Below are 10,408 nucleotides of genomic sequence, written 5' to 3'. Positions count from 1 at the left end.
TTGCTAGCCATCTCCCACAACCCAGGAGTCCAAAATCCAGCTCCCTCCTACCTCAGGTTACAGGAGGCTGGGTCCCCAATTCCCTTCTCTCCCCTAGACCCCGGAGTCTGAGCCTCCAGCCGCCTCTTCCCCAATCCTGGGGGTCAGACAGGGACACAAGAATCTGAGATTTCAACCTCAGACCGAGAAATCCCAGCCTTCAGACCCCACTTCCCCCAGAATCCAGGAGTCCAGGCCCCCAGGCCCCATGAATCTGGGTGCATGAACCGTGGGCGGAGATGAAGGGAGGTCTCCTGAGCCGCTCCCTCCACACACATCAGGTCAGACGGGTCCAGCTGGCCTGGTCGAAAGCAGGAGGGACTTTCACTCTATTCCCTCCTTTCCTTCTCTCCCTCCAGGCAGCGGCATAACCGGTTCTGACAGTGGATAGTTCCCAGCCCCACCCAGTGTGCAGACTATGTCCAAAACCTGGAACTGGGGTCTTGGACTTCAATGAGAAGAGGAGGGGATGGAGGGCCCTGGAACCTGGGAGTGAAGTCAGCTAGATGCCTGCAGCCTTGGGTCTTTGAAGAGGTGCCCCTGGGAATCTAGACAGACACCAGAGGCCAGATTTAAGACAATATTTATAAGGAGACAGGTCAAAACCAACATGGTATCTAAAACCCAGAATCTTCTCGGGAGAGGCAACACAGGATGTTTCCGAGAAGCCGCTCTAGAACTTCAAATTCACTGAGAAGGAAATAAAATTTAGCAAGGCTGGGTATAGGATCTGGAAAGCCACTGGCATGAAGACAGTACAGAGTGCAGAAAGGACATGTGTTTCCACATGTACAGTGTGCTTGGGGTAAAAGCCTCACATAGGGCCAAGTAGAGGGGCATATTCTAGAACCCAGGTCTGGAACCTGAACAGTCAAAAGCAACCCAATAAATTAAAAAGTGGTCTGGGTCACTGAAGAACCCCAAACACAGAGGGGAGCATAATGATATCTAAGAATATACCTAGTGCAATGCATGACAAACCTAGTCAGGAGACATCTAGAACCCAGAACCTACAGGGATGCAGGTGTAACAAAGAATATAGCAGGGGTCACACTCTTGGTGTTATCATGTGTCTAGATGACAGACGCAAGGCAGAAGGTAGACTCTAGAATTCAGAACATGCCCTGGGGGTGGGGGGAAAAAACCCTAGAAAGTAGCAAAGAGTTTGCCTGGAACTTAGAAGTGCCTGGGGGAAGATTCAGAAGCATGCTGGGAATTGAGAATTTACTGGCATAAGGACTGAGCTGGCAAAGGAAGGGGTGGGGGAGATGTTCTGGAAATGAGGACATTTCTAGCTGAAGACTCCAAAAGAGGAGATGGGCCTAGAGCCTGCTTAGAATGCTAAGGTGGCAGATGGAGGAGGAAGCCCACAGTCCTCCAGGAGGTAAGTTCTAAAGGAAGGTCACATTAGGGAAAAGATGGACAGAAAAGGTGGGAACGGATGGGTCTAGAACCTAGTACATGAAAAAAGGAAGATGTACAACATTTCAGTGAGAATCCTTTAGATTTAAGACTGTAGAAGTGGATGGAACCTAAAATAGGAAAGTGCATTTTAAAATTGATAGCACAATTTGGAGAAAGGCTAGAACACATAATTGGAGCACACATATTCTAGAATGTAGAATGCCCCTGGGAAGAGAACGGAATCTAGAACAATGCCAAGGATGTGGCTGGAGCCTAGAACACACTTAAAATAAAATTTTAGCAGAGAATAAGCAAGTACTGTTTCTAAAAATTTGGAACATATGTGAGGAGAAGGTGGGATCAGAATTTGGTTTGGGGGCATTATCAAGACATTTGAACTCCCCTGGGGAAATACATGCCTAGAATTTAGCATCTAACCTAGAATTGAGAGCATACCATGGGTGAAAACAGAACAGAGATATTGACTGAGAGCGTTCTAAGATTTAGAAAGAATCTAGAGCATTGCAAGGGCACAGTTTAACTGGAAATATGGAAGATAGTGGGTAGGTTCTAGATCATCTAATGAACCCAGGTCACAGAACACATCTAGAGGAAGCAATGTATGTTTGGCTCATCAGCCTGAGAAGCTGTACTCAGAGGATGGGACATCATGACGGAAACATCATGATAGGGTGCTGGAAACATCTCAAGAAACTGGGTCTCAGCGAATAGAGAAGAGAACCCCCAGGGAGCCCAGTGCCTGAGATGATATGGGGATGAGGCAGGGGTTTAATAAGGCCACTAGAGATGTCAAGTTGAGGAGGGTTGTGAGGCTGGGGGGACCTGGGTCCCTAAGGGTAAAAGCTAATGGGCTTGATACTTGGTGGGGGCCTGGACTCCTGAATCGTTGTGGAGATAAAGGACAGGAGATGGAAGCTTGGAGCCTGAGTCCTTGTTGGGAAGGAGGGTTGTGGCTGGTGGTTTTGGTGGGCAATACAGAAGCTGGGGTCTGAACTCCTGGGTCCCTGAGGCAATGCAGGACCAGGGACAAAGCATCTAGGTCTCCAAGGGGGAAGGTGGGCAGAAGCCAGAGAATTGCATTAAGAATTGCATTCCAAGTCCCTCAAAGGGAGACAGTCATGGTGCCCAAATCCCTAAGCAGGCAGATGCTGGGGTGCCAGGAGGCTGGGTGTATTTGCCTGAGGGGCACAGGGGCTGTTGCACTGGGTCTCTAAAGGGGGCAAGAGCTGGGAAACTGGATTCCCAGGTCCTGAGCGGGTGGGGGCTACCAGCTGGGCCTTCAGCCAGACGGAGTGAGCACCGACAGGGCTTCCAGAGCCAGGTGGGAGCTGGATCCCTGGATGCCAAGGTCCCTAAGGGTGGACCAGGCAGGAACATTCAGAAGCCCTGACTCCTCAAGAAGCAGCCGGGGTCCCAGAAACCTGGGGTACTGAGGACAGGCCGAGAGGCTCGCCAGCGGAACGCTGAGGCCCAGGCGCCCGGGTTGGAGAGGGCCCCGGGTATCTCCGGGTCAAAGGCGCTGCGGGGGGTATTCCCCGCGCCGCAGGCGCCCCCTCCCCGGCGGCAGCAGCAGCGGGAGGTGGGGGAGGTGAGGCTGCCGAGTGCGCTGACCATGGACAGCTCCAGAGCGGGCCTGTGTCCAGGGCGGCTTCCGAGCCGGCCTGGACCGAAGGAGGAGGCTGGCTGTTCAAGCCGGAGGCTGGAGATGGGAAGACCGAGTGCATGAATAGGGGACTATGCACACCCAACGGGGGGCAGCTGGCCCTAGCCGGGGGTCTGAGACAGCCACGGCAGGTGTCTGGAGCTCCCGGGAATGGGCCGAGGAGGAGGATGTAGGTCCAGAGGGGGCTGCCGGGGCTGAACTGGGAAATCCAGGCTCCTGGGCCCCGGACGAGGCGCAAGGCGGCAGTACGCCTGGGATTCTAGGGTTCGGTTGGGGACTCTGAGAGCCGGGAGGGGCACGCCTGAGTCTCTGGGGTTGGGCTGTGAAATCTGGACTCCAGAGCCCCCTGGGATAAAGAAGGGAGTCCAGATCTCGGGAAGGCGAGGGAGGATCGGCGAGGGGTCCCCGGGGTGGGCGCTGCCAAGCGGGCTGGGCCGGGCTCTTACCTACCTGGTCCGCGGCGGCTGCGGGCGGAGCTGGGCTTCAGGAGGGACGTGGGGTGGGGTGGGGGGACCGGGCGGGGCCCCTGGCGGCGGCCGGGGCCCGGATCTGTAGCTCCGGAGCCCTGTCTCCGCCGCTCGCGCGGGCTCCGCGTCTCTGGCTCCGGCTTGGGCGCTAGGGACCCCCCCTCCCCCTCACGGTCTCACAGCCCTCTACCCCCTAAAATAGCCCCCTGCCCCTATCACCGTTCAGCCTCCCCCCCGCGAGGCCGCAGCCGCCAGATCCAGGGGTGCCCACCAGCGCCCCCCAAATCCCACCTCCCCCCAAAAAAAATTCCTCCTCCCTCCCCCCCACCCCAGCTCCCGTGCGGTCGTGGCCCCTTTAACAGGAGACTGACAGACGGCTCTGAATGGCCAATGGGAGGCGTCGTCGGCGCCTGCCGGTGGCTAAACCCCGCCTCCGCACGGAGTGGGAGGGGTCGCGCGGGCGGAGAGCGGAAGGCGGGGCTCAAGGAGCGTTGGCCAATAAGCGCGCGGCGTGCGGCGGCTGGGGCGGGAGGCGGAGTCCGGCAGGGGGATGATGTCACCTGGAGCTAGTGGCGCGCGGCGTGGAATGCAAGTTGCGACCCCGGATCTCGGAGGTGGCGCGCGCCGGCCCTAGCGCCGCACGGGACGCGAGGGCTGGACCGGCGGTGAGGTGGGAGTAAAGGTTGGATTTTAAGGCGGGGGCGGCTTCCGGAGACACGCGCTCAGGTTGGAAGGTGGGGTAAATGCCGGGTCGGCGAGTGCACCTTGTTCTGCACCCCCTGCGCCCACCTCGGGAATTGCATGCGGCACCTCCACCCCCCACGCTGATGATAGTACAGCCTGCAGGGCTCCCCTGGCGAACGAAGCTAATGGTTCGCTCCACCCCGCCCACACAGAGGCCGCCCACCGGCTCTGCAGCTTCTCAGGACTCCGCTGTCAGACCAGCTACAGAAGGGGCTTGGCCTTCGCCCTCAGTCTCTCTTTAAGGGCAGGCGGCGTTGTCTTCGGTTACGACCCCGTACTGGGACCCAGACAGGGTCCCAGCCTCCGCCTTGGACTTATGCCTAGGAAGCCGGCCAGCCTCCGCCTTCAGACCTTGGGGGAAACTCTTCCTCTGCTCTCAGACTCTGAAAAGGGTTTCTTCCCGGCCTGCTCTAGATTTCAGCTTCTCTCCCTCCCCCACATCCCAAGACACTCTAACCCCACGATGCAAGACAGACACACAGACACTCAGTGGGGGTCAAAGATCTTTAAATAAGGAGCCGGTGACAATAAATACTGTACAGGGTAGGGCGCGGGGTGAGGGTCCAGATACTGTGGTTTCAGCCTCGAGACTCTAAGGACCTGCAGAGAGAGTGAAGAGATGGGAGCCAAGCTCAGGGGAGGGGACCCGGGGAGGCCTGGGAGAGAACCAGGACCGGGGTTCCAGAGCCAAGGGCCCAGGGAAGTGGATGATGGATTCCGGAGAGTAGATCTTGGGATGACAGTGAGCTGGGTGTCCCCAAGGGATTTAGCCAGAATGGCTTGTAAGAGCCTGGGTCGGGGTCAAGGGTCAGAACCCCAGGGAGAGGAGCCAAGGCTGGAGGTAGCCATGAAGGTCCCAGAAATCACTGGCCTGGTTTGGGACTCTGGGGATAAAGGAGGCAACAGGGACGCCAGGGGTGTGGGGGCAAAGGGCTCACGAGTAGCTCTGGTGCTGCTGGCGCCGGCGGGCAGAGCGCATCTTCTCAAAGCGGGCCTCCATCTCCTCCAGGACGCGAGGTGTGTAACGCACTACCAGCTTCACGGAGCCCTGGGCTGCCTTCAGCAGCTCCACTGCCTTCTCGTGCTGCTCACCCTCAACGCTCTGCAAGGCAGTGCACAGACACCTGGGCCTGGGGCCTACCACCCACATCCAGCCCAACACTGGAAATGGGACCTGCTGTTGGTGGGCCTGGTACCAGCCCGAGATGTCAAGGCCTCGTGTCCCCCCTTAAAACCTTCATGTCGGGGACAAGCCCTATCTGCCCTCACTCACTAAGCCAGACCTCCAGGTCCATCTTTATCCCCTCTGTCCCCAAAGCCTGTTAATCCCCAGCCCCCTCCCTCTTGCTGACTCCCTCCTCTTTGTCCCCACCACCTGGCCCCAGCTCAGGCTTCATCCTCTCTCCAATGGACTTTCACCTAGCCTCCTCCCTAGAACTTCTGGCCTCCAGTCTCTGCCTTCAGTCCGTCCCCTATAGAGTCCCAAAGGGGTCCTTCTCAACCTCCAAGCTGAGCCTATCCTTCTATTCACAGACTTCCCATGGCTCCCCAGAACCCCTGAGACAAAAATCCCAGCTTCTCAGGCTGGCACTCAGGCCCTGCATAGCCAGCCCCCACTCCCGATCCAGCTGTACTGCTGTCTAATTCTAGACCTAAGCCCTTTCTGTTCGGCTCGGAGGAGTGTACAGTCACAGCCAGTGCCTACAACACCTTAGCTGCTAATACTCTTCTCTACCTTAGTTGCCTGGAGAACTCCTTGTCCTTCAAAACCCAACTCAAATGTTCCTTTCTCTGCAAAAACTTCCCTCATCTACACTGGTCTGGTGAGATCCACATTTGGGCTCTTGCAATGCTTTGTGCTTCTTCATTATACCTCCCCAGATTAGGACTATTGCAGTCAATCTCCCGCACCAAGAAGGGAGTCCTTGAATATAGGAGCTGAGGCAAACTTCTCTCAGGGTCTGTAGCAGTGCCCAGCACGCAGTACTCCACCACTGCATGTTGAATGAATAACAGCAGGGACTGTGCTACCTCGAACAGAGTGTAAGCCCAGCCTCAGTCGCCACTCACCACACCGTTCACTGACAGCAGCTGGTCCCCGCGCTTGAGGCCTCCGTGGCGGTCAGCCACGCCTCCAGGGATGACACGGGAGATGTAGATGGGGGAGTTCTGCTCCTTGCCCCCCATGATGTTGAAGCCCAGGCCCTCATCTGTCTTGGGCAGCTCCACTACCCGGGGATGTGCGTGGCCCTCGCTGGCTGTGAAGGCAGCCACCGTGGCCTGGGAGAGAGAGAAAGCCCTGGGAGGTGAGGGCCGCTCCATGGTGCGCAGGCTGATGGGGGGGGGGGGGATCTGGGCCACGGAGAACGATTTGGGCCAGATCACTTTCCCACACGGGACGACACCTGCCACAGTTCAACACAAGCTCACACTGTAATAATGAGTGTCTCTTAATTCACTTTGGATGCTTCAGACATGTCAAAGAGAACATCTCCACTTGGTGTGAGCGTGTCTTAAATACTCAACGCTTGCCAATCTCGACTTTTAATAGAGAAAAACAAGGCCTGGAAGGAGCTGAGAGCCTCCAGGAAGCAGCAAGAAAGAGCATACAACTACAGTTTAAAAAGATTTCACTGTTTAGGGGCGCCTGGGTGGCACAGCGGTTAAGCGTCTGCCTTCGGCTCAGGGTGTGATCCCAGCATTATGGGATCGAGCCCCACATCAGGCTCTTCCACTATGAGCCTGCTTCTTCCTCTCCCGCTCCTCCCTGCTTGTGTTCCCTCTCTCGCTGGCTGTCTCTATCTCTGTCGAATAAATAAATAAAATCTTAAAAAAAAAAAAAGATTTCACTGTTTCATGCTATTTCATTGTATAGGTGTTCGAAGGTATCTTCTTGTCAGGTATATGGCACTAGTTTCCATTTGAAGTTGCTCAAGATGCCTTTATATGACATTTAAGTACAACATATGAGATTATAATATCAGTAAATAATAGTAACGCTGGTACATAGATTTGGCAAAAGTCATGAAAAAACAGGCATACCTGACTTTAGGAAGTTACTAAGCTACACCATGCAGTTCAGTGGATACCATGAGGGATGGGTAGGGGGCACCCACCTTGGCTGTGGCATGGGCCCGGATCTCAGCACTGCCCGTGATGTCCAACGTGTCATAGAGCTGCTCATACACCTGGTGAAGACGCCGCAGCATCAGGGAAACAGCAGCTCCCTCCTCCCTTCGATGCCCGAGTCCAGGACCGCAGACCCTCCCACCCAAGGATCGGCCCCGTCCCCCGCAACCCGGAGCCCGAGGAAACTACAACTCCCGAAGAACCCCGGAGCTAAAGCGCGGGCACCCCAAGGCGGGCCGCCCCCGGCGCTGCTGGGAGGCGTAGTCCCTGGGCTCCGGGCGACGACCAGGACAGCGGCCGACCGCTTGTGCCCCGGCGCCGCGCTGCTCTCACCTCCCGGATGGCAGAGCAGAAGCGGCTCTGCAGGACTCGCTGGAGGGCCTGCAGCTTCTGCGGGGGCAGCTCCCCACTGCGCTGGAGCCGCTCGAGGAGCTCCACCGCTCGGGACACGTCTGCGGGGCGGGGGCGGGGCGCAGAGACACAAAGTCAGAGACGCGGAGAAGCACGGAGAGATGCGGCCAGAAGCCGAGTTAAGGGCGAGCGCTGACAGATCCCGGGAAAGACAGCCGAGTCCCAGTCGGACACCCGCAGAGTCGCCGGGGGCAGGGGAGACTGCGGCCGGCCAGGCGCCCTGCGCCCCAGGATGCCCATACGCACACAGGAAGAGCTGTGCAGTGGGCGCCCCTCCTGGGCCCGCTAAGCCCACGGACCCTCCCACACCCACAAACCGCGGCGCCCCGCCCCGCCCACCCCCGCTCGATCTGCCCGCCCACCCGCCGGGGCCTGGCTGGGGAGGGGCGGGGACCGGGGTCCGGGACGCGGGCCGCGGCCGGTGGGCAGGGCCCCCTGGCGCGCTTACCCCGCTCCAGCCCCAGCGGCTCCACCAGCGCAGCCATGTCTGCGCCGCCGCCGCCGTGAGCCGCCCGCCTGCCCGGTCTCCGGCGAGGGGGGCGGGGCTAGGCGAGGCCACGCCCCGGGCGGCTGGCGCCCCCTGCGGGGGCGCGGCCCGACGTGCGCTCAGCTCCGGGCGCCGCGACCGCCCCACCTGCTGCCACGCCTGTCTGGCTGCCCAGCCCACAGTCGCCAACCGTCTGTCCCGTTTGCGACCCCTCTTCTTGCAGCTTGTTTGCACCTCCTTCTGTTTCACTGCCCTGCCCGCTACACCTGTCTCTCCCCTTTCTTTTTTCTCCATGTTCACTGGACAAACGTTATGTTAAACATCTGGACACGATGGTGAGCAGGGCAGACAAGCCCACTGCCCTCAAGGAGCTTGGTCTGTGCGGGAGGGGAGGTAGACAACCAACTACGGCTGTGATGAGAAACTGGGAGTGAAGACGTGTTGTTCTAGGAGGGCCACTGACAATCCTTGGAGGGAAGATCATCAGGAGGTGGGGCGTGAATCATCTTCCAGGCAGAAAGAGCCCACGAAGTAAGAACTGGAATGGTTCATGATGGCGAGAAGGTAGGCAGGACGCAGGTCATGCACGGCCTTGTGTGTTGGCGTACACATGAGGACTTTGGACTTCATGGAAACTCCTGAGAGTAAAATGTGATATTCAAATGTGTATTTTAAGATCCGTGTAGCCACGGTGCGGGGACTGGATTCGATCGCAGCAATAGTGGGAGCAGGGGGACCAGCCAGAAGGCTCTCCCAGCAATCCTGAGATGGCTTGAGCGTGGATAGGAGACAGGAAGGACAGGTGGACAGATTTGGAAATGTCTGGACCTGTCTTGGTGATTAGTTGTGTTCATTAGCTGGGGGCAAGATAATATACAGTGAAGAGGCCCTGGGACTGAATCCCTGAAACTCCTAACATTTCAAAGTTAGGAAGAAGATAAAGAATGGCAGGAAAGTAGGAGGAAAACCAGGTGGGAGGAACCGTTGAGAATGCTTTTTAAAAAGAAATGGGCAGTAGGATCAGATATACTCTAGAGAGGCCAAAGAAATGTAGGAAACGTGGACAAGACTGTGGAAAATCTGACTGCTGCCCACCACACCATTAGCTGGAAGGGGAAATGGAATCCTGAAAAGGACTTTTGCCAAGTGAGAGGAATGGAGCAGGTATGTCTATCCCTCTCCTTTATAGTATTTCTTTTTCTCTCATTTTAATAACAACACTAACAAATGTTCACAGTGAAAACAAAATCAAAGAACACAGAAGGGCTAATATTGAAAAGCACCAGCTCCTGTCCTAACTCTCCCTGCTGCAAGAGGCAACAATTTACAGATGTTTTGCTTGTGTACCTAAGTAACCCGCTATTTCTCAATTTATCAATTTTAGGTATTAGTAATATATTACATATTGATTTTCTGCTCTTACAAACTTTCTGCTCTCTTCCCATGGTAGTTTTACGCTACCAGTTTTTAGGGCAATCAATAAAGGGCTCACATTATGTCTAAGTACTGACTGTTTAGTACTAGAGAGCCCAAGCAGTGTTCTGTGATTACATTTCCTTTCCTCAACAGTTTTCCTGCAACTTCAATCTGCTTTTCTTTCACGACATTCTCAATTTTTCAAACTTGCCGTCACAACATATTTTACTCCATCTTTTTAAGGCAGGTTTACTGAGAAATAATCGACAAGCATCGCTGCGGAAGCTTAAGGTATGCATGCAGCACGATGGTTAACATACATTGTGAAATGAGAAATTCCATCAGTTCAGCGACTGAACCTTTTATGCTGAAACTCCTTGGAAGCGTGAGTCCTCTGACTCCAGCCTGGACTAGGCACTCTAGAAACTGCCATCCTGGGATTTTCCCTGCTGCTCTGAATGGGATCCAGTTTCCTCTCCTTTAAATCCCTTGTTTTGGTGCCGTGTATCCTGTTAACTTACTTAAAAGATCGTGAGGTTTCTCTTAATCTCAAGAAAGTTTCTCTCTTCCCGCCCCAGCACTTCTAATGTGTTACAACAGGAACATTTCGGGTTATGTGGTATCTGA

The 10,408-nt window shown here is 55.9% G+C and overlaps 2 protein-coding genes across 2 annotated transcripts; one reads left to right on the top strand and one right to left on the bottom strand.

Annotated features, from left to right (window-relative positions):
* The first annotated feature begins 3,200 nt into the window (after nucleotides 1-3,200).
* Nucleotides 3,201-4,725, top strand: CUNH19orf73 (chromosome unknown C19orf73 homolog). The gene is given in 6 exon segments (XM_044378078.2): nucleotides 3,201-3,296; nucleotides 4,229-4,369; nucleotides 4,371-4,526; nucleotides 4,528-4,575; nucleotides 4,577-4,612; nucleotides 4,663-4,725. Coding segments are annotated over 6 exon segments (540 nt in total).
* Nucleotides 4,726-4,828: 103 nt separating this feature from the next.
* On the bottom strand, nucleotides 4,829-8,408 carry LIN7B (lin-7 homolog B, crumbs cell polarity complex component). The gene is made up of 6 exons (XM_026481865.4): nucleotides 8,327-8,408; nucleotides 7,801-7,919; nucleotides 7,455-7,526; nucleotides 6,409-6,618; nucleotides 5,277-5,440; nucleotides 4,829-4,938 (listed from the first exon to the last, which is right to left on the bottom strand). The coding sequence occupies exons 1-6, from the start codon at nucleotides 8,361-8,363 to the stop codon at nucleotides 4,917-4,919; spliced, it is 624 nt and encodes a 207-aa protein (XP_026337650.1). The 5' UTR covers nucleotides 8,364-8,408; the 3' UTR covers nucleotides 4,829-4,916.
* Nucleotides 8,409-10,408: the final 2,000 nt, after the last annotated feature.

This window comes from Ursus arctos, unplaced genomic scaffold, assembly GCF_023065955.2.
Source record: "Ursus arctos isolate Adak ecotype North America unplaced genomic scaffold, UrsArc2.0 scaffold_19, whole genome shotgun sequence".
Classification (NCBI taxonomy): Eukaryota; Metazoa; Chordata; class Mammalia; order Carnivora; family Ursidae; genus Ursus; species Ursus arctos.
The sequence above is the reverse complement of the archived record's forward strand: the minus strand, read 5'-3'. Positions and strand labels throughout refer to the sequence as shown.